The sequence below is a fragment of the Chiroxiphia lanceolata genome, chromosome 2 (genome assembly GCF_009829145.1).
Source record: "Chiroxiphia lanceolata isolate bChiLan1 chromosome 2, bChiLan1.pri, whole genome shotgun sequence".
Taxonomy (NCBI): Eukaryota; Metazoa; Chordata; class Aves; order Passeriformes; family Pipridae; genus Chiroxiphia; species Chiroxiphia lanceolata.
In genome coordinates, this window is record NC_045638.1 from 26357434 (window position 1) to 26382284 (window position 24851).

Consider the following 24851-nt stretch of genomic DNA (forward strand, 5'->3'; position numbering starts at 1 on the left):
TGGACAAGTCTTATGAGTGAAGGATGGTATTGTATGGAATGGTAACAAAGCTTGTCAGAAAAAGAGCATTGCTTTTTCTGTAGCATCATCATATATCTATGAAAATCAGTTACTACACTGTAAAAAACTTTGTTATGGACTGTATCTTCTTTACTGTTTCAGAGTTAATAGTAGTTTAACTGTTAAAGGAAAGAAGGCATTTATTCATGTATACAACGAGTTAAAATCAGAAATCTGAGATGCAGATTACTTTCCATTGTTACAGGTAAGGTTAGGCACACTGAGTGAGTGTCTTTTATTTTGGGGTTTTTTTTGCTAGTTCATGCCATGTTTAAGTGATGATTGTTACAGTTAGGAGTGATCATGTGTTCTGTAGAGAGAACCAGTGATGGGGGAGTGAAGTCGAAGGTTTTTTTTTATTCTGTATAAACAAATTGAGATGTGTAAGATTTCTGAAGGCCTTGAATACCTGACTTTGAGAATGAAGTGTTTTTGCTGATTATATGTGTCTTACATGGAAGGAGGGTTTTGGTGATGATAAAGCATTTGTGAAGTCACTGCTTATCCTAAAATTATTTGATTTCTCTTTAGCTTATCAACTTAGATATGATATGGAAAACACATCAAGTTACATGGCTTGTTTTATGCCTTCAGTGATGTGCAGTGGAAAGTTTTTTTTATGCAGATTTGATTTGCGGAAATGATGCTGCATAGGTAAGTTGTTCTGATGACCTCTGGTCCAGGAATGAGCATCAATATTGTGTCATTGACTGACTTTACAGTAACTTCAGGTGAAGAATGGTATCAGATTTAATTTTGTCTAGTTGTATACAGATCCCTAGTAGAAGTGATGCTGATAAGTGGAAGGACCTTCATAAGACTGAAGTGCTTCATCGGTGCTTGAGGCTATTTGCATTTTAGACTTTGCTGTTGTTTTTTTCTGAGCTTATGGGAACATAACAAATCCAAGGACTTCATGGAAACATGAACTAACATGTCCTTCCATCTGTGTATGGTAGGTCTTTGTTCTTGATGTATAATGTAGAAGAAGTTATCCACATTTTGTCAACTTTAAATATGTTTGCTATGCCTAACATAGCAAACCAAGAAAAAAAAGGTCAGAACCTTCAAAACTTTACATCAAAATAGACACACTGAGCAGACAGGATTTACCTGACAGCATAGTACACATCGTTTGGCAAAGTCCGTCAACCTTCTGAATTTATAAGGTTAGCAGTGTTTTTCTAAAAATCTGTGGCCAAACAACCTTTCCCCCTTTGACATTTTCTGATGAACTTCTGTTTGTGCTTGAGAGTTGGATATTGAAGGTTCTCTGACCTTGGAAATTGATCCACGTGAATTCCCTAGAGCATGAGCTAGGGAACCTTTGGATCCTGCTCTGAGGTTTACTTGCTTAGCTTGTATAGTTCTTTTCCTATTCTTCTGATTTTTCATTTATCTTAATTGGCTGTTTGGTTTTATATTGTATGTAGCTAAGAAAACACATGTAATTGGCTGAGCTGAACATTTATTTTGTTTTAAATGCCAGAAACTGGACATGCAGTGTTGGTTCTTGGCTATGTCTGGTAGTGGGAGAAACACAGGAAAGTATATGTAGCTAGATGTAAATGATGATGAAATTGTTGAGTTTTTTCCTAGGGTAAAAAAAGGTATCATGTGTTTGCCCTTCTCATGGTAATTATTAGAGCTCAGAAATAATATTGGTGTTTAAATGATCTGTAGGAAACACCTGTAAAGAATTACCTTGTGTATTGGTGTAATTCTAAGCAAACTAAAGTACCTTTTAGTGCCTTTTTCTTTTTCCTGTTCCATTCCTTTGAAGGGAAGAAGCACCAACATGTTGTGTGTGGAAGCACCTTCATGTTATCTTATTTGGGCCTACAAGACACTGCTGACCTTTAATCCTGGTGTATTGGTATTGAATGTCCATCTAGGTATGTTTGAAAAGGAAGCTTGAACAGTTTTAGAGGGCTTGAACAGGGAAAGGAAAGTGTCTGGAGGGTGTGTGAGTTTTAAAATGCTGTAAAATGGACATCTGCTAATCAATTTTTCAATTCCAGGTCTTGGAAAACTACTAATGATCTCTTCAAACCATCCTTGCATAACTTTGGTCTGATCTTATTTGCATCACTAAAAGTGATTGTTGCAATTAGAGCTAACTTGCAAAAGCTGTTATCTGTTCTCTTATTTCAGTACAGAGGAATGGGAAAAAAATAAAGTAATAGTTTTGATGTGTATTGATTTGTTACTTGCTGTAACTTGAAGGAAAGTGTTTTATATGGGCCTTCTCATTTATTTATTAATTTCAAGGAGTTGCCAAGGTGATTTCTTTTCTTAGCTTAGCCTTGTTCTATAACCTAGAGAATTTTTGAACTAAAGCGGTGGGACAATCCAATAAATTTCATCATTTGACTGAATTTAATGTGAGCTCCCTGGAGTGGAACTTCTCAAATCAATAGGCTTTAGAGCCACTCATTTTTGAAGGAAATAACACCAACCAATAATGACAAGCTAGCAATAAAAGAGGAATAGCCTTTTTGGAGAGATTTCAAAAGAATAACAATGTTCTTAGATCTTTTGTCATGTGATCATTTCAGAGACACAGGAACTACGTAACTAATGTCGAAGAGACCAAACCAGAAAGCTGGCTAATGTTGGCTCTGCATGAAATAGCAGAGATGTTGAGAATTTTGAAAGATGGTTAAAGATGCTGTCCACAGTTAGATGCATAATGTTTTAAAGTAAAATACAGTTTCAGAGCAGTACTCAGTGGCCACTGCTGTACAGTGTCAATACACTTTGTCTGTCTGAGTTCCAGAAGCATTTGGACAATGCTTTCAGGCACATGGTGTGATTCTTGGGGTAACCTGTGCATGGCTGGGAGCTGAACTATGATTCTGTGATGGGTCCCTTCCAACTCACCATATTCTGTAATTCTGTATGGAGACCCTTAAAATAGTCAGCACCATATAATTTAAAATTCCTTGCTTAAGCATTGATCAGATGGCATGGGTTAGACAATACGAGTTTTCCAGCAAAAGCTGCTTCATGGTACCTTGTCCCTTCCACCTCCATTGTGTAGACCACTTGCCTTTTCATGCACACATGAAGAGAACACTCTTTCAAAAAAGTTCATCTTATTTCAGGTCCCTGACCAAATGCTGATTTCTCTGAGTGATACTGTTGAGGGTTTTCTGCAGTGAGACAAAATAACAAATATAATTGTAAACTCTGTGGACTTTCAGTAGATCTGAAACAAGAAGCTTCATCAAATAACACAAATAACACAAATTTGGGTACAAATAACAACACTGTTGTAGAGACATGATATTTCTATTGTTTGTTGGTCTTGAGTGAAAAACTAGTTATTTCTCAAGTACTCAAAATTGAGATGTTTTCCAAATCAGTTGATTTTGATACTGAATTTATAGACTTGTAGCAAAAAATAATTACTACTATGGAAATTAAGCAACTTTCAAAGAAAAACACTGCAGTTCTTACAGGGCCAACAGGTAACTTTTAGATTTGGGACTTAGCAAGTCTTCCTTTTCACAATATCTCCAAGTCTTTCAACAGTGACACTATGGAATAAGTGAAAACATGTGCAGTTTATTTTTTGTCTTTCCTCCCTATTCACAGTTCAGTGGAAGCATTGCTCCTTAGAAAGACATACCTTTGCTTTTATCTAGAGCTAAGGCATCATTTTATAGCCTTTTTATAGAGTATATGGGAGGGATGACATAGGTCCTAATATAAATGATTTGACATGTGTAATTTACTGAGGTTTTGTAGTATTTGCTTTGTTTTCACTCAAGGTTTTGCCTAATTATGTACAAATGAAATTGTGTGTGCTCTTCAGCAGTTAGTGTGTAGCTCTATTTCAAAGGTACAATGAGTCAAGAGAGGATGCTGTGTATGGTGTGTATGTATGTGCAAATGAAATCTGTACTGGACTTGTCTGCAGGAAGTATTGTCATAGCATTTTAAGATTATTTGGAGGTATAGTCCTCTGGTAGGACTTTTTCTAGGACTTGAACACTTTTTATTTGAAAGGATTTATGTTAAATGCAAATACATTTTGACATAGCTTCTATACTTTCCAATTACTCTTTGTGTAAATGTAAAAAATTACCCTGCAAATGAACCCATTAGTTGTTTAATAACCTTCTGTCAGTGTCCTTGCAAAAACATCTGGAGGTCTTGTTTCTGGAAGTTTGCAGCTGAATTCAATTTTCTTCCTTCTGTGATGTTACATCTTCACTGAAAAAACAAACCACCAAAATACAAACCAAACAACAAAACCCCCACTCAAAACCCAGTTTTCTTGACTATTTGAATATTGTCCATAATATATATCCTTAAGAGTTATAAACTTTCTTGTATTCAAAACAATGGAAAATTTAACTCACTTGTGATAGAACATGCCACAAAATCTCCTTACTTCTTATATGTGCCAGAACTTTGCAAACTGGTGTGAGCATTACTTTCCTTCTAATGGTAGGTCCACTGCCATTTCCACCTCTCAGTGCCTTAGTGACTGGAGGCAGTGGCTCAGCTGAAGTAAAACGTTCCAGCTGCCACTGGATAGCCTCTTGCATAAGCACATAATCAACTTACATTAAGAAACAAAGTAAGTAATTATCTCTTACTATCAGAATACTTACTACGTTGGAATTCAACTTACAAAGTATAATTGATCCTTTAGGAGCCACGTGTATAGAAGAAAATATTAACAAGATAACTGGTAGATTCCCAGTCCTACTCTGCATTAAAGCAACAGTAGCTATTTGCTTCCAGAGACATGGTTGTTGAGAATGGTAGCTGATATAGCTTCAGATGCAGTTATATTCTAAAAAGTAATGTAAGTGTGAAAATATTTTCTGCTTTCCTTGGCTTTAGGCATAGTTGCTTATTTATAAGATGAAATTGTGAGTTTCCTTTTTTGTTTGTACTGTGTCTCCTTAGACAATTCAGGTCAGGATCTGTCCCTGATATTCCCTCTATCTTTTAGTTGTATTTTATTTCTAAGGAATTGTCCAATAAAATGCCTCCTAAAACCAAGAAAGAGCATTTGTTTCTACAAGGTAAAAGCAAGTTACTTTCCCCTCCTGAAATTCTCTCTTACTTATGGATTAAATCTTCTTAGATTTAGAGGAGGGGAAAAAAAAAGTATTAGGAAGTAGACAGAAATAACTCCTGTAAGACACTGTGCTACCAACCAGAGCACTGCTAAGGATTACTTATCTCATTTGTAGTAATACTCCTTGAACTATCACCTGAAGTTTTATTTTTGGTGCTATCATTTTGTTATCTTTCCCCACTTTCTTTGCCTACAGGACAGATGATCCTGCCAGCAGGATACATATCCTCAAGTGTGCAGCATGTCATCGAAACCATTTGAAAACATGCGGATTTTACAAACACAATAATATGCTCTTCTGTGAGAATCAAACATACCTCATTCATTAGGAGTGTGTATTTGTGTGTATGGGTGAAGTAGAATCTTATGTTACTGCATTTTTGGGTGAACAAAGAAGTGAGTCTAGAACAATGATTTCTGATTTGACTTAGTCATTGCCTTTGGCTTTTAATGTTATTAAAGATTTAAGGTAAAGGATTACCTAATAAAATAAATGTCTTACATGCACAGACTTTTGTTTACAAACACAGTTGTGCTGAAATTGGCCTGGTGGTCAATAAACTCATGTTAACTGGTTTTAGAGAGGGCATAAAATTGCCTCTCCTAAAATCATTTACATGTGGAAGTTGTTTGGTCCAAGCCTCTGCTCAGAATATGGACAGTTTTACAGTTCATTGAACTTTGAAGTCAATCGTATTGCTCAATAAGTCTGATTCACGCTTCCTTATTCACAGATATTATTAAATGATTACAAAGTACAGAATTGTTGTGTATTTTTGAAATAAGCATTATTTGGAATATATGTTAGAGTATAACAAGAGTATTGGATATTGGGTTTTAGACTTAATTTTCATTTATTCCGTGCGAAAAGAAATGTAAACCAATATAGCATAACAAGCTAGTTAAAAATTCCTCATTGCTTCTCCTCACCCAATTTTCCAGCAACTGAGGACTTGAAGTTTTGGATTTTTTTGCTTGTACTGATTCCAGGAATTCCTAGTTCAACAGGAAGAGACAGATTGGAGGGCACACTGTTTTCTGGGAATGTTTTTGAATTGATCGTAAAAACTAATAGTTTTAAAAGAAAGCATGTCTATTGGACTGCTTTCAAAAACATTTTTTTCACTGTTGTAATAATTCAATTTCTTGCATAAGTGTATTTGTTTTAAACAGCAAAATGTTACCAAATGTGCTTTTTATGACTACCTAGCTGTTTGTTTGTAGGTGCTTCAGCCTGTCATGCACAGTGCATTAAGATAGATAATCCTGATGATTCTGGTTCAAAGGTGTTTTTGATACTTGTTCAGTTCAAGTAATATCTTTCAGGTACCATTCTTCTATTTAAAGATTAATTGTTTGGTTTTTTCTTTTCTAAGATAATCTGTCATAGAGGCTATCCAAAAGCCTGGTATACTCAACTTGGTTCAGAAGGATCTGTTGGGCCTGTGATGTCCTTAGGTACATACACGTTTTTTTCAAATTTGCTAAATAGAGGTGTTTCCTGCCAGCACATACTGGGAGTTTACTTACGGTAGAATTTCTCAAAATGTAGGGTGTAGGAGACTGTCAACTTTCTGTAAGCTGCTCTTAGCTTATGTTGGTTTCCTTTCTGGTCTTCTATTGAGGAGAAAATGTAGTTTGGGGTCTTTTTCCCCTTGTTTTTTTCTTTACTTGTCATTGACGAAGGACAGGGCTGGCAGATCAGCCATTGAAGTTTGAGAAGCATTTCTTTAGGGAGACTTTTAAAGATGTGAGCTTTTAAAGATGTGAGTTGACGTTGTGGAGTGTATTTGCCTAGGGAAAAAATGGTGGTGGTTTGTTGTTGTTGTTGTTTTGGTTTTGTAGATTCTAGAGTCCTGAGAGAGCTTTATGGCAAAAAGAGACTATCCCATCACAAGTTGTTTTTAGAGGTTGATGTATTGTAACTACTTGCCTCCATTCCTCCCCATATCAAAGAATTCACAGCAGTATATCAAAGCCTAGAAGTAGATGGCTTCTCTTGTGTTCTTATGTATGCTTTTACTGCTGAATAGAAACCTGCAGCATCAAAAGGTTGTCAGACCTCTTCTCTGTATCACTGAATGGCAGACATGTGGAGGTTGAGATTACACTTATCATCTCATCCCAGACAAACCTGCATAACCTCCTTTCCCTTTATTATCAAAATCATTGCAGCTCAGAATATATTAATCTCAGTGTACAGTACAGTTCTAGACTTGATAGAAAAGTCTTTCTTTAAAAATATCTTTGCTATTCTACGTGAAGGACACAGAACAGTTTTGATATATTGAGGTGCAATGTGGACATTTCTTCTTCCACATATCAATAAAAGAAGGTACATGAATCATTGAAAGCTTTCAAAAACATGTCCCCAGTATTGTATAATTACACTGATACAAGTCTTATAGCATTATTTTGGACCTTACTTGTTCAACTATAGATAAATGCTGGAGTGTGTGATTTACATTTTAAAGTGGGAAGTAGCTACAGTTTTTGCTAAAATAAAATAATTTGAACCTTCTCTGCTTTGATCAAGAGATGGTCTTTCACACTGTACTTAGTGTACTGGAGCTTGACTTCAGATGTGTTGGGTATACTGTGTTGATCTTACTATGAATTCCATGGTTGTCATTAATACTTTTGTTAGTATTTTATTAGTATTTTAAAAGTAGGAAGTGTTTACTCACGGTAGTCAGTCATTGTGGATCAACTTGTAGTACCTTACAGGCCACTGACTATATGTTAAAAAAAGTGTTTTATTTGAGTGTTCCTCACCTTTGCTATATCAGAAGTTCTCTCTGTATTATTAATGTTATTTTGGTTTAAACTTCACCCAGTCTTCACTGAACTATTTAGGATGGTGAAAACTAAAAGTCTGTCCTTGATTTCCAATGTCCTGCTTGTTCAGGGATTAGTTAAGTATTGGAGTTTCTCTGACCTTAGTTACTGAAGAGTTTAGTTACCAAACTTCATTTTCACAGTTTTAAATACTAAGCATTGGCTATTTTGATTTCTCAAGTTTGTGATTTAATTCTTGTAAAGTAGATGTTCTGGACTTTCTAGATTTTTTTTTTTTTAATAGCAACTGGTGCAAGCTTCTAACTGAGCAGTCACATTTTATATTTTATATCGTGACTAATTTTTTTGAAATGCTACTTATATTTTTCTGTATGTGACTATATATGACAAAGGAAATAGCTCTAATATAAAATAATGGGTTTGTATGAATATCTAAAAATACAACTAATAGCAAATGCTGATAGTTTACTTTTTATAAATATTTGATTGGTTACTCTAGAAGTTCTTGAAATAATTCTTTTGATGTTTGTGAAAGTACTAAGTTGTGAAATATTTATTGTACTTCATATTGTTCAGTTGTAAATCCTTGAATGTGTTTTTGAGAGTAAAAGTAAATATTAAAAAACTGACTGCATCAAAGGAATTGTCAAGTAATATTTAATCTTCATGGAATTCACATTCTTCAAGCACAGTGAAAACAAAAAGGATTCTAAAATCTTGTGGCTATTGGTGTCATAAAGCTTTTTATGCGTCATGAGTAGGTTTACTCATACCCCTGACTTGAACACTTAAAGGTAGCGAATGTCCTTCATGCCATTTCATAAGTTTAAAACTCTTGTCTTTCATCAGTGTAGATTTTATCTGAAGTCACATTTATGATCCTGATGCCTGCTAGTTTTGGAAAATTCTTCACTATTATGCATGAGGAGTGAATGTGGCATTTCATTAGTAACACTGTGTGACAGTAGGTAAAACTGTAAAATTTTTGTTTGTGGACTCTTACCTGAATCAGCACATGACTTTTTCCCCTTCAAATACTTGAATATATAGCATCGCTTTGCGGTACTGGAAGATATAATAGCTTAAAATGTTTTATTCCTTTAATGTTGCAGAACTGTAGTGGAGTACTATTGAATAATTATTGAAGAATTTGAAGTATGTTGAAAGTTTTTCCAATATCTCCAAATATTTCATCAACTTTCTGACCATCTGTAATTATGGTCCTTCCTTGTATCAAAGTGTGTCTATCTGTGTGTTCACCAAGCTGAATTTGCATAATGTGAGATCTGGTCCTGATGTGCAGTAAAAAGCATGGAGATGAAGGAAAATTCTGGGGAGCTTCTAGTGCTATAGACCTTATTATTCCAAACAGCCAAGTTATTTTTGAACTATAAATTCAAGATTTCTTCAAGATAAATTATAGGGATGCTGGGGTTATGTTTTTTTAAATAGCACTCAAAACCAGTTACCTATAGAAGAGAGAGATAATTTGCAGGTTACACTGCAGGGAGTATGGCAAAATATAATTATTCATATTAGAAATTTGGCTATTAATATTGTCATTTTGACTAATGCCAGGAGTTCCAGGCTGTTGATAAATTTACCAGTAATGCAGGGAAAGCTTGTCGCTTTTACTGTACCTTTTTTACTTCTTTGGGTAGTTCTGTAGATCAATAGAGTCTGGCCTTAGTCTCAGGGAGTAAGTGCAGGACCGGACTACATGAGCAAAACCTTAATTTGAAAAATTGTCAAAACATGACACCTGCTAATTTTGCTGAGGAATTAGGTTTCTCCTTATAGGTGTGGAAAACTAACAGATATTAATGGCATGAGTTGAACAGCTTTCAGGAACACTCGTGGTAGTTTTTCCTCATTTTTTTCCTTGGGTTAATTCCTTCTGATAAGATTGCAGCCTGATCTCCAGTATGTATAGTGGCATAGGTACAGACATACACTGGAAGGCTAATTTTTTTAAGTAGTCTTTGTGTAGCAAAAAAACCCCAAAAAAGTGTTACATAGTAAGTTACTGCTCATTGAGAAACTGTAGTTCAGTATCAGGTAAGTATAAATAGTTAAATATGTATAGACATAGAGATATAAATGAGCTTACAACAAATATTTTGGTGACTCTCCACTACAAATATGTAACATAAGATCTGGATTAATATGGACAGAACAGTTTATGTAACACTGTTTGGACGCTCTTTGGTCATTGACTCAGTGATCTGCAAGACCAGCATTTTACAAATTGTTAGATTTGTTGTATTATATGATGATACTGCCAAGTTGTACCACCTTCTGTCTGCTGGAATCATAGCTTCACTAGCTCTGTATTCACTTAGGAATGAAAATCCTTTTGAAGTCTAACAAGAGCTGATGGTCAGGACAGTGAGTAGTTGTTACTACTTGCAGTGAACTCGTGTTACAGATTTCAGCATGATGACGAAGGTTAACAATGAAGTGTTTTCTTTTCAGCAACACTGCATTATATTTCTCTAGTGAAAGTAGGAACAGAGGTCTGCTCAGCCGTGTGTTGGTAGACTGTGTTGGAGAGTGCAATAGTTAACTACTCATTTTTTTCAGTCATAACTTACTTTAACAATTTAGAAACTGGCAAACATGTAGATGAGGTATTTTGACAGCCCTTGTACTAAGTATAAAGAAGCATATGGAAGCCCATATCTTTTAATTGCCTTTGCGGAATCCAGGCTGGAAATTTTGATTCTTCACTTTTTGTTTGCTAAAGTCCTTGTAGGTGTTGTCAGTGTGACAAGTTCTGATCATGTTTACTTGAAGCCTGATGGTAGAGCAATTTACTGTTCTAAATTTAAGGCATATTTTTAGAATATGTTCCCTTTTGAATAACCTGAAACTCCTATAAGAACACCACTTAGGAATTAACTTAGTTGCATCTGATCTTGTCAGTCTTGCCAGCGCCTGTTGTCTCCATATGCATTAATTTATTCTTTTGAAAAGATTCACAGTAGTTTTTTTTTTTCTTAATCATTTAGTATCTTCATTAGAAAGAAAACAAATAGTATGGTGTATCTGTTTTTATTACTTTTTCTGAATGAATGAAAATAACCTGCAGCTTGCCTCCCTCCATCCTCATGTTTCTTTAGAATCTGTAAAAACAATATTTTTTTAAAATTTCAATTAATTTTAACCTGAAAATTTTAATCTCTTTAGATTGTTTGTTTATTAATGAATTACTGCAAATACAAGTATTTCCTGGCAACTAAGAGAGTAAAACAATCCCTGCAGGTTCTGAAGTATCTGTACAACTTTCTCTTTAGAAGTGTCTTTACAGATACTCTGAGTTTGACTGGCACTGCATGCAAATCTTAATGGCATTTCGTTGGCTTGCTAGAAATAAAATTGCTCTTGTTGTTTATCGGCTTTTGTTAGCGCCTAAGGAAGCTGTAAATTTTCTCCACAAACCTTAAAAAATTTCAGCTGTTGATCTGGAGCTGCTTAGATATAAAGTTGATTTTTAATTAATTAAAGTGCTAAGGCTGTCAAATATCATGTGTCTTATGTGACACTTTCCCTTACAGTTTCTCTTATCGCTTCCATTTGCAGTATAGTTTGTTTCTCATTTGCCTTTGTAATTGCAAGTGAGACACTCTTGAAGGGATTTCCATGTAGTGGAGGTTCTTCACTGGGACTGGGAAGACATACAAGGAGGAAAACTGTGTCCCTGTCTCACTGGCAGCAAGGAGCAAAATGTGTCAGAACCAGTACAGTGAGAGGAAGGAAAAGGAATGAAGCAAAAGCATTTTTTCAACTATCCAGAAATTCACATATTTCACAGATGAACCTTTTTGCTGTCATTCCAGTGATTCCTTGAAATTGGCTGAAGATTGTGTATGTGAATGGAATAGGAGACTTTAATTTGTATCACTTTTATTACTACTTTTCATTGAAATAAACAGGGAAAGTGAACAAGACTCTTTCACCTGAAGAGAATGCACAAGCATCACAAATAGCTATTTGGACCAGTATGTCAGCAATATCTGGAATTTAAATTGACCACTTAGAAAAGATCATAATCCCACTCAAATAACTGGGGTTAGTTTTTAGGTATGTGAAACAAAGAATTACTGTAACTCTTTAAGAGGAACACAGATGACTGGCCTTGTCATTCAGGAAATCAAATGATTCAGCCATTCAAAGTATAGAGTACATGAAATTCAGTTAAAGATGACATTCCAAACTGGAAATCAGGAAGGAGAATTTAACTGTCTACAAAGTACTATACTGCAATGTCCTGTGCCAGCTCATGTGACATGACTGGAACATTGCTGTGTTAGGATGGCTTCAGAAACCTTTTATTCTAAGTACAGTGCTCAAGGAGGCATAAAGTGGAAGGCAGAGATAAAGTTTATATTAAGCACACATACAGAAGTTTTAGGTGTTTTACAGAAACTGGAATATTTGCTGTTGTGACAGAATGCTTGTTCTGAGAGTTGTGAATTACAGTACTTTACATCTTTTCATTGTCATATTTCTGTGTTTCCTCTTCACAAATTCAAGCAATTTCACATAATGTTATTGCAACCTATTGCTATGAATCCATTTCCCCTTCTGCCTGCATGCACAGACCCTTACAGGAGGTGGAAAGAAAGATCAGAAAACCAGGATCCACCAAATAGGATAGATATGACTTGGTTGGAAAATCTATTTGTGGGCCTAGCACCATTTTCTGTAGTTAAAATAAGCCCACTTTTGCTTCTAATCACATGCTTTTCCTGAGAGTCATAAATTAAATACCCTATTTGTAGTCAAAGACTGTTTATCTACTCTTTCTTAATCCTCTGCATATACTTACGTACAACATTGTGTCATATGCAGGCAATTGATTTGGGAGAGTTTTGATTATAAATGTTTTTTGTAATGAAAGTCATCATCCAAGGATTTGATTCATTTACTGAAAAGAAATGCAGTAGTAAATATTCTGTGACAACAGATCCTACTGTGGGTGACATATATCATAGGAAATGTGTTAATTAGTTGTAGGAGTTTCTGGGAGAGGGTTGTTCTGGATTTTTTTTGTGGTTGCCTCTGAAGTGTTGCATTTTGGTATTCCATTAAATTATAGATGTAATGGCATATGTCCATATGACTTATAGGTGCCTGAAGTAATTTGTTTACAGAGCATCATATTGAGGTAGCCCTTTTTCTAATTATAAAACCTGATAGGGAATTTGTCTGATGATTATGGGAATTATTTTTTGTGCCATTCTATATTCATATGAATTTCATATTCATATGAAATATAAGAACAATTTTAACAGCTTTTAAAGTTTTACTTACACTTCATTCTGAGCTTGGCCCATTCATATGGAGGGTTGATGTAATGCTTTGAACAAAATGTAACTCTTAAGTGCTCCCTGTATAGGCCTGAGTTTTCCTAGCATTTTAAATCTTACTGAGATCCTTTAAGTGGATGAGAATTTTACTCTTTACCTTCACAAAGAAATACATGTAAATTAATGAGAATTTTTTTCAAAGTGGATTATTTAAATTCTTAATCTATTTTACTAGCAATTATAGAAAACAGATTTTTTAAAAATTGTCATTTCTTTAGAGGGATTCTACTTTTTGTGATTTATAGATCAGATTTATCTTTGAAGGGACTGTGGATTTGATGGAATTTTTAAAGGTTACATAAAAGTTTGCACACACTGCCATTGTTTGCATAGGGAGAGGGCTGCAAATTGACCTGCAGAATGGCATCAAGTGTAAAAGAAGAGGTACTCAGTATGTTTGACAAATGAAGACGGAGATGAGACTATATGATCTCATGGTATAAAGTAAAAACAGTTGATTTTTTTTTTTTAATTACAGCTTTCTGAGATATTGAAGATTTTACTCTTCACTGAATAAAATATTAAAAACTAAGGGCATTTAGTGCAGAGCTGTTGCAACATATCCCAACAGATACCAGCAAAACATTTTACCTGTGAAGGTTTTTTCCACACTGCACCATTAGCTCTTCCTGCAGCTTCTAAGTGATAATGGCTTATCTCTGTCATCCTAAAACTTTGGAGTGATTGTTTTAACAATGGTGCTAATTGCTTAACTGACATCAAATAGCATTTCAAGCCTCCCTCTATGGGTGTAAAGAATTTGTGTGAAAGAACTGGAGTTACAGCCTGGGTGAACACAGCAGTAGCTCATGACAAGAATTTGTTGCTGTCGAATCTGTGTTTAGAATGTACTAAATGTTTTAATGAGAAAGTATTTAGCAAAAAAGTGGGAGAGAATATTGTTCAATGAAGTGTATTTACAGCCTAGCCAGAGCAGATTGTAGCTTGGTTTTCAGCTGTATTTAATGCATGCTAACTTAACTGAGTAATGTTTGTGTTTACATTATTTGGAGAGAAAATATAATTTTGAGCCAAAGATTGTTGCTGCTAATTATGCCCAAATTATTAGTTCAAGTGGAGAGTCAGGAAAATAAATTGTTTCCCTTGATTTCAAACTGTAAGTCAAATCTGATTACTGTAAAATACCTGGAAAGGCTTTGAATCTTTCAAAGTCAGTTATTTTTCCAGCAGCTACCATTAGTACCTTCCTATCATCCTTTTGCTGTCGCCCATTGAATACCAACCCCCTTGTCTCTTCAGGTAATATATTTTTGTTTAAATTTAAATTTAGATAAAAATTAACAGAGTAGCATGAAGGTGAATCTCAAGCTAGTTTCAGTTTGATTTTTTTTTTAAATCAGGAAAAAAGATGCATTAATATTTTAAATCTTAAGGTACAATCCTATTAACTGTCTCTTATTTAGTGTTACATAAAGATGCCTTAGTCTTTTGCTGATCTTTGCTTTCAGTATTGCTGACCCTGCTTGAAAGAGTAAAAGCTAAGTAACATTTCTTCATTGATGTGCCCATGAAATTAGGTCTCGGTACATTGAACTTTACAGTATAAATAGCAGGTAATGCTAAAGTTAATTTATGGTTTCTTGGACATATCCTTAATGGGCTAAAGTAATAGAACTTAAAAAAAGAAGTGAATATAGTTCATTGTTCTGACAGCAGTATCAGATTGCTGTTTTCAGTTACTCTGTGTCATTCTGTGAGTCATCTCTCATGTACAGTACCTGAGCATTAAAAGAATCATTGGATCAGCATGGTTGTCTTTGTAGCTTGGCATTACCAGACATTCAGCTGGTGTGCTTTGATTTCTCTAAGTGACCTGTGTCCTGACTTAGTGCTGCTTTTCTAAAAGCATCTTTTTCTTCACACAAGTGAGTTTCCTGGTGGTCATAGTGCATAATGCATGCTACTTTATGCACTGAGCTTGTACCTCACTGGAAAACAGAGCCTTACTCTTTCCTGCTAAATTTTTACACTTGAATTGTGAGTGATTTGGAGGCTTGAAGTTCTTGACTTAGGTTAGTAAAGTGCATTTATTTTGTACCTTCCATTAACATATTGAAAAGTATAAAATTTTTATGCTAGCAGATAGTTTAAATTAAATTAGATCTGGTTTTGTACATTTGTGGTGAATTTATCAATTTGTGATAAAACCAGATCCAATTAAGCTAATAGAAGAGATTGTCTTGGTTTTATATGCATGCTTAAAGTAATTTTTGTAGAGCCTTTTTTCCAGGGATATAAATTCCAGGGTACAACATTAAATTGATTTACTTAGTGTTGACACAGTACTCCAGGGCCATCAGACCTGTAAAAACTCGTGGTGATGCTAGGAAAATGCTGTTTATAGCTCTGTCTTCTGTACTACGCAGCTTCATGGGTAATTTCAGAGGCCCATTTTAACTGAGTTGTGATAAAGATTCAATTTATACAGTGAAATTTTAAAAAAATGCTTTTCTGAACTAACAGCCTTGTCAAGCTGTCTTGGACTGGTTCGTAATAAATACAAGAGATAAATTGTCGGGCTGAGCCTGTGTAGGGGGAAGGAGAAGCTGAGGGCTTTCTTCTTGATGTTCAAAGTTTCATGTGTGAAATTCCCATTAGCCCTTTACATAGTCATCTCTGAACTCAGGCACTTATCAGGAGTAATCTCTGTGTTACTTTTATGTCTGTAATGTCTATCCTTACAAAAAATTTAAACATGTTGTACAGTTTAATGTCTTATACAGGAATATCTCACGTTCCCTTGCATTTCTAGGAGTATTACTTGGCAAGAGTGTTAATAGAGAATTTGTGTGCATTTTACATTCAGTGCACTGACAAGATGAAAAAATATTGTGTATAAAATGGTAAAAGAGAGCATTTTTTTTTTTCATTTCGTAGAAGTCATGTGGAATATATAAACATTTTCATTGTTTTACTTCCTTCCAAATTATTTTCGTTTGCTCAAAGAATCCTACCTGGTCTTCAGAAGTGGTGCTTTACTTTGGGTTGTGAGAATTCTAATCAGTGATATGGAAAGAGCTGTCTAGCTGGAAAACACAGTGTGATTTTTAAACTAACCCACATCCTGATTTCAAGTCATGCTACACCTAGCACGTGAGGAATGTTGTATGTGTACTCCCACTGAGTCAGGGACAGTTAGAATTTAGCATAAGCTCTAACTAACCCTGTCTTATGAATGGCTGTCACCCTTACTTCCTTTATGAGCAGCTTGTCTTCATGTAATATGTTAAGTGACTCTTTCAAATTCTTGAAAATTGAATAATACATTAAAATGACCAAGGAGAACTTTGGATTTAGTTTTTGGGTTTAGTTTTATACTTAGTCTTGTAATTTTGCCCTTTGGTATCTTCTGAACATAATGCCTTCATTTTTGTCATGTGCAAGAAATAGTAATAATTTAGGGTCCTTTGTATCTACTTCTGGTATAAATGTCTGGGATAGCAGAAGTTGCTTTTCGTTAAGCCGCCTACTTCACTTTACATTTTACTTGATGACTACTCAGCTATTCTTTGGTTAATAGTCTGAGTCCAATAGGTTTTCTTTTTATGTTTCTTCCCTCCCCCCCAAGAAAGTCGTGCATCACATAGATAATTGGTTTTTAGCTTAACTGCTCCAGATTTGCAGAGTATTGCAGGATTTCATGTGTATGTTTTAACAATAAATTATGTTGAAAGTTTGATCTTTGCCTGTGTTGCACTTAAGGCAGTGGAAAAATCGTATAGCAACGAATTAATGAAGGAAATGTTAGGATGAATGTTTAAGTTTGAGAACTAAATTTTATTTTAAACTTATTAGTTAAGTGTGTACTAGTCAAGTAAATGGACCCGTTACTGTTGACAGCAAGACTAACTAGAGAAGAGGGTACCACGTCTATATGATTAAACTCTTATTGTCAAGAACTGCTGACCTACATCCAGCTGCTTTGGGGAATGATGCTTTGGCTGCATTAACTACCAAACTCATGCTCTGTGTCTGGGGTTAGTTTGCTTAGTAGCAGTCTGACAGTTCACCCATAGAGACAGACAACCAAGCACCAGTGCCCGGGAGCACTTTCAGGACATATTTAACATACTAAATAAATGTAGCTGTTGAAGATGCAGAAAAAATCTTGCCTCTAACGTGCTTAACAAAAGAATATGTAAATGCATCGTTACAACACAAATCAGAGGGTTTGAGTTTAATATTATGGCTATTTAAATATTTAAATTGACCATATGATGATGTTGAAATTGCTGGTACCTGGGCTTCTGTAAGTGTTAGGAGTATGTTCTGTATACCTCAGCACTAGTGGCTGTGTAAGTGTTAATGATCAAGCACATGATTAGTTAATTCAGTGTGTGACTCATCTTACTGCAGAAATACTGAATGAACTGACACAATAACTTTTTCCCCCAATAGTGTGCTGGAGAAGAGAATTGGGTGGACAGTCGGACTATTTATGTTGGGCATCGTGAACCACCTCCAGGCACTGAAGCCTACATTCCACAGAGATTTCCAGATAACCGAATAGTCTCATCAAAGGTAGTAATATTTTCTTTCATTCACGTACATAAATGAGCTGAAGTTATTCTGTATGTGTTCATTTATCTCTTTCAAGATTTTCTTCCTATACTTCCTGCATATTTTTTCTTTCCACTGACCGACAGAGGTAGAATGAAGGTATCTTATTCCTTCTACGGAAACTAATAGCCAAATCGCCTCCAATATGAATAGAAATAAAATGACTTCTCCATTGTTTACTGTAGTATATAATATAGTACAGCTTTGAGTAATGTGCTTTTCCACAAAGGAAAAGTAAGAAAGAAAGTAAGAAAGCACTTTTCATTTGGGGCAATCCTGGAGTAAAGACTCCAAGTAAAGACTGCATCCTTTGTAATCCTAAGCAATACCTCAAAGTACTAGAAATAGCTTCATTTGTGGAGCACTAAAATTCATCATGCTATCTCCAACACAAGTGTCATTCCCTTCAAAAGCTCGTATTGACAAAACCCCATAGAAATAATAATTTTTGTTATACACATGCAAGTGTAAAGTCTTGGTATTGTGATACATTTGTGCCCTTAAGAAACCTTCGAGTTGTTCCCCACTTCAGCTAGTAAGCTTTAACTTCCATAAGTTTCAGCAGCTTTCTGTGAAAGTTGGGATATTGTTACTCTCCAACTGGCTTGGTTTAGCCAAAAGTTTGTGTTGCAGTGGCATGGAAAAATGGACATTTGCAGCTGACAACTCAAGAAGTCCAAGTTATTAGTGTGTTTGGTTTTTAATCTTTGTGAGCACACACCTCCAGTCAACGAATTCAAAAGAACAGCTGCTTTACTGAGAGAATTTCTTTTTGAACAGTGTGTCAAATCCACAGACACTTTAAGAACCTTAGTAGCATTGTGATCTCAAGGAACTGAGTGCTTACTCTTGTGGATCCAAACACTTGCCATCCATTAACATAATGGCAAAGCTGTAATGAAACCCACGCTTTTCACAAACGGTGTCATGCGAGATTTTGCATTTTAGTACCTTCTTTCACTGCTGTTTTTAGTACCTTCTCTCCATACTTCATTCAAAAACAGTATAATGACAAGCAGCATAGTATCTAAGCATCTTTAGATTGTTCAAAAGGTAATGCAGTGAATAATCCAGATGAAGTACAGTCAAACTGATACAGTAGTAAATCCTGTGTTCTACATGTTGATTTGTATTGGCTTTTGAATTATGGAAGAGTAAACACATTTTATGCAAATTTTGGTACTCCTGTGACAATCTTCTTGTTTTTCATCTCATACATTTCATCTGGGATTTATATAAATAAAGTCATTGAAGTTATGGCTGATACTTTTTGAAATAAAACTGTCCTGCTCAACTCTGCAAGGTGTTTTGACACTTTTTTGTGAATATTAAATTAGTGGAAGTTTCAAGTTACTGTTACAGAGTGAGATTTTTAAGTATGACTTAGACCTGGATTGAGTTGAGGAATCCCTGGCAGCAATTAGTAAATATGTATGACTTCAACAAGTTCAGAAAGGAGACTTCACTGTATTTTTATTTGGATATAAAGTATATTTAGTTGAATGTTTTTAATGTGAAACTCTAGTTGTGAGCTGTGTCTGTAAATATTTTTTCATAAACAACAGGTATTAGTGAAAATATATATATTTTATATATATACACAATGTTTCTCAGTTTTTCTGTTTATTGATTAAATTTCTCTCACTTAAAAAATAAAATATAGGTTGTTTTTGTGAAAGTAAATACAGTGGTAATATTTCAGGAGGGGACAGAGTTCACGTAAATGTTTTATAATATTGAACAGTTCTTTAGACTGCTGAAAGCTGTTTTATTGACAGTTGCCTGTATATGAGAAGTTTCTGTGCTGTCCCTTTCAAGAAAACTCTTATTTATATGCTCTATCCCAAACAGCCTGAATAAAGAGCATCATTGTGATTTGACTTGCGTTCATTCTGGTTCTGTAAGCTAACTAATCTTAACTTTTCACCCTGTCCTTGTCCCTTACTTGCTTTGGGGGCATCTGTTACAATGTAGGAAACACAGACCTTTTCACCCTGTCCTTGTCCCTTACTTGCTTTGGGGGCATCTGTTACAATGTAGGAAACACAGACATAAGCGTCCTGAAAAATTATCACATATACCACATAAAGGTGGCAAATCCATAATTGTCAGAATAGAATAAAGATACATGCAAGCAAACTGTGTAATGTTACTTGAGCCGTGAAGGATACTTACTTCATCTTTCATCGGCGAGACAGACTTTCAGCTGTGCTTTTATAGGTCTTAAGTGCTTATGTAAGAAGGTGTATGATTGCTCTTCAAGGATGAGGAACTCTGGACTTTCAAGTACATATTTTACCAATTTAAGACACATTGAATTTCTGAAAAGGGTAGCTTAAAACCATGAAGAAACCTCATCAATTAGTCTGTCTGTGTGCTGCTGTACTAACAAATGTCATGTCATAATGCCCTGAAAAAGACAGCAGCTGGCAATAATATGAACCTTAAACTTTCCTAGTCTTGCCAAAGGTATACTTCACTGTGCTTCAGCAGAGGCTTCCTGGTGTCAGCAAGATAGTTATTTTATCTGAGTACAGAGTGATATTTCTTGTATATTGCAAAGTCACAGTGGAACGTGATTAATACTCTGTCTACTTAATGACACATTCCTGGTCATGAAAATTTATAGAGACAGACCTGGGCAAGACATAAGTGTCCTATTTGTTTGATGTGTTAGTTCAATTATGATTTTAAGAGTGTATTGCAGAAGGGCTGTGTTGAAACAATAGAGGCAAAAAACTTATGTCTTTTGGATTGTGCAAGCAGTTTGTTTATGTTCTACAGATAGTGACCTTTGTAATGTGGATCCTTATGTTGATCTGACTTCTAGCTACTTCAGCTGCCTAGGGTGTTAGCCTTTAAAGTGGTTGTTATGTACCCTTGATTGAATTTATCACATGACAGTGATGCAGCATGGCAAAATGTCAGCTGGTAGAAAAACCTAATGTTTCAAATGAGAAGAAAGAAAGCAATTGAATTGGCAGGGAGGTGGCTTGCTTTTATTCTTTAACAAATTATACATATTTTGAAATTTACTTTTTAGTAGAACTGCTAGGTCAAAAGGAAACCAAGTTAAACCATGTACCAGTTAGCAAAACTGGGTAGGAAACAACCTTGTTCCTTCTTCTGATGCAGGATAACAGAAGGGTCTTATTTTTTTTAAAGACTGATAAATCATGAAATATCTTTTTAATACAAAACTTCCTTAAGGTCCAAGCTTTTTGTGCTGGGAGTACTCCAGTCAGTATGCTAAACAGAGTATCTGTACATGTGTAGTAGTACAGAGATGTGCCTGATGAGCTAAGAATTGCCCAAGATCCTTCTGTCACAGTACACTGTCACCAGCAGTAGATCCTTAGGGGAGTACATATAGAAGAAGTACTACAAGAAGAAGTACATAGAGTGATACTTCCTCAGAATACTCTCTGGGTGTTGGTGCTCAGTGACTTAGCCATTTGTGAGCCAAAAGGTATGATTTTGTTTTTAATAGTCTTTAATTCAATACCTTTTAAGCCCATGTAAATTCTAAGAATACATGGTTCAGGCCCAGTTAAACTGTAGAAATGTTTGCCAAAAGAAACTATGAACCTTCATTTTATAACTGTGTTAATTTGAGTTCATATTCAAAGTCTTTGAATCTGAAAATTACTGTTATCCCTTGTTTGATTCCATTGATTTTCCACTATATTCCTTTCCAGGCAGAATATCCTTAACCTGTTCAATAATTGTTTGTGTGGAAGCTAGTTCATACCTTTGCTCAGACTTGGTCTTACCTTTTCTCACACCAGCTGTAGAGTTTTTGAGGCATGTGCAGATCATTCAATACACAACAAACTATGGATTAATATAGTGGCATGATGATGTTTTTAGTTTGTTTTTAATTTGTTAATATTTTTCACCATCTGAATTATCTTTTCCTGAAATTGGTCTGATATCTTTATAGAACTGCTATGCTTCCAAGATCTCATTTTGTAGACAAAGTAGGGATTTGCATCTCCTATTCTAGCTGAATCAATGAACTGAAGACTAACTGAATATGTACATTTGTCTCTTGAACAGAGACAAAAATTGTACCAAAAATAAAATCTTCTTTTGAGACAACAATATGGAGTTCAGTAGAAACATGTTTAATTACAGCTGCTTATGGCTTTTGACAGACAACCTAAAGAATGAAGCACAAGAAAGAACCAAAAATTTCAGAAATGCCTGGATAGGAATAGCCTGTTGAATAATAGGTCAGAGACTTCCCTGTGTGTCAGAGACAGCTGACAAACTTAGAAAACCCAGAAACTTCAGATAGGAGATCTAATTGTTTTTTTCCATACTACCCATAGAGAAAGCTGGGCTAGAGAGACGTAGAAAGTCTTTTATTTTTCCTTTCAGTCTGGGAGTAATCAGTACATAGTATTTTGTGGTGGTGCTCCTGTCTAGCTGTGAACTTGTCCTGTCGTAGTTTCACAAAGAGAAATTTTTACAGCTACAGAACCCACTTGTGCCTAGGTCACCAACATAACTGGAGGCAGCAGGTCCTAAACTCCCAGAAGATGATATTGAGGAGTATTGGGATATGACTCTTCAATGAAATGCAAGGTTGAATCTACAGTGGATGCAGACCTGTTACTTGAAGAATTTGCCTAAAGAGATGTCACTGAAGTTAAATTATAATTTGAAATCACAAAATGATCTCTTGTGCTGTAGCTTTATTTCCTGTTCTTCATATAAAGAAGCAATAAGGTGAACTCAGATGGGGAAACAGTAGTATTATTAACTCCTGCTTTGAAACGCTGTATACTATATTAGTGGACCTGAAGTGATCCTGGTTTTGTTTCACAAATACTGCAGTGTTCTGTTGTCTGCCTGTTTCCTTGGGACTTCTCAACAAATACTGATCCACTGATTTCTATGACAGTGGCCTAAAACAGTAATTCTGCATTTTGAGTACTATATATACAAGAGAAACTTTAGCTACCTTCAGTGCTAATCTGATTAATTGTGAGTCATCTTAATCGCAGTGACTAATAGTTAAATAAAGTTAAATAATTCTGACATGTTTCAGCAGATGTTGAAATATTCCTTTCTTTCAGCAGAAATTCATGCCCTTGTGCTGTACCTTTTCTGTGCAGCACTCGTTTATAGTACCACTATAAAACCACAAAGACCGAGTGTGCTCTGATTTCTCATTTTGTTGCCACATTTAGAAGAAATGTTAATACTGAAGCTTAAGGAAATATTAAAATACCTCTGCCAGGATGAGCCACTTGGAACCCAGAAGAGACCTAGGCTGTCCTGCACTTCTCCAAAGTGATGCTTCGTAACGGGGAAGATTTGTCTGGCCTCTCTACGGCCATGAGATAGCAGTTTCAAGATGAGGAGTTCAAACACAGCCCTGAGCAGTAACATCTAAAAGTCAAAAAAGCATCCAAAGCCCACAGTGGGAATAGGCCTTGTCATGTGAAGCTGATAAATAATTATGTAGAATACTCTCTGTGGGCAGAGAGGGTGATTGTACACCAATGTGTATAGGACAGGGACCGATGCAGGGAGTGTTGTGTGAGCCTTCTAGTGTGAACATACTGCTCTGCTTTAAAGCAGCTGTAACACAGAATTCCCACCTTGAGCTCAGGTAATCCACTGACTGACTCACAGCCACACTGGCTGAAGCAGGAGGCCAGATCCCATGCTGCAGGGGTTGAAGAGTCAGATGTGCCCAACTGTGCCAGAGTGTGAGTGGGGCACGAGCCGTTGTTGGCAGTCAAGCTTAAATACTTTTTAATCGATTGGACTCCCTAAGGTGCCAGCTCAGGGATAACGATACCTGAGATGGGATGTGAGTCCATGGTTGTGCACTGCTCCTTCCAGGCACAATAATACAATTTCCTTTTGTGGATAACTGCCAGTGCCTAGAGAGCAAGGAAGAGCTCCTGTTTGCTTTTGATGATGGATCCCTGGATGGGATTTCCAGGGCAAAAGCTCTCTGCAACTTCCTTTGTGTTCCCAGGAGAAGCCATCTACCCTTCCCATGACTTGGTCCACGGTTATTAGCAATATTTTATACTCTGCTGGTACTATCCCTAACAGAGCCTTTAATTTAAGTTTTTTATGTCAGTATGGAGTCTGCATGTAGCAAGAGAGAAGCAGAAGAAGGAAGCAAAACAAGCAGATCCAAACCTAACACCAGGGATGGCAGGTGTAATTTTTCTCATTTCACATATAAGAAAGTGAAGTTTGCTTACTCTCACACACTTTCTCTTCTGTTTTCCTAACATTCTCTGTGACTTCTGTCTTCAGTCAGTCATCTGTGCTGTAAGATTTATTTTTATTTTTTTAAAATTATAATTAGATAATTACAGATGCTGAGGAGTGTCCTTGTCAGAGGAGTTCCTGGAATTAATAGCTTGTATTTTATAAGATTGAGAGTTGCTAAACAAGGATGACTAAAGATAGGCTTCTTTGTTTTAATAGAATTCCTGTTTTATTAGCAACAGTTTTTAAGAAACTCTATGCCAAAATATGTATGCTTGTTCCTTAAATGTGTAGGCACCATTTGATCTAACTTCCCAGAACCAGTTTTATTTTTGCACTTTCTCTGAATGTACTGGTGGCTCTAATTCACTTGTAAAAGCCCTACATGTAGCAGAGCTTCCCCAGGGATCCCTGTGCTGTGAACAACCTTGTGATGTGGAGAAACAGGGGTCCCTCCCTCAGTGGGGTGATAAACATTGTGCAGATGCCACGTATGTTAATACTGTCGTTAACAATATTGTTAATTGTCCTTCTACAGTCGTTCCAAATTGCCTTAAATATTGCAAAGTATTTTCCAAAATAGTCCAATTTTATTGAGTATCATATAAACACAGAAGTCTGAAGTTTTCTGCCTCAAGTTAAAGACTTGATACTGAGTTAATACATTAAAGAATATAGATCAGTTCTTCTACAGA

At 35.7% G+C, this 24851-nt stretch overlaps 1 protein-coding gene across 4 annotated transcripts in view; it reads left to right on the forward strand.

Annotated features, from left to right (window-relative positions):
* The window catches only part of ATP11A (ATPase phospholipid transporting 11A), a 112160-nt gene that overhangs the window by 35123 nt on the left and 52186 nt on the right, over positions 1–24851 (forward strand). For all 4 annotated transcript variants that reach the window (XM_032680292.1, XM_032680293.1, XM_032680294.1 and 1 more), the window contains exon 2: positions 17752–17874. In XM_032680292.1, coding sequence (XP_032536183.1) covers positions 17752–17874 — 123 coding nt within the window. The remainder of the gene's footprint in view (positions 1–17751; positions 17875–24851) is intronic.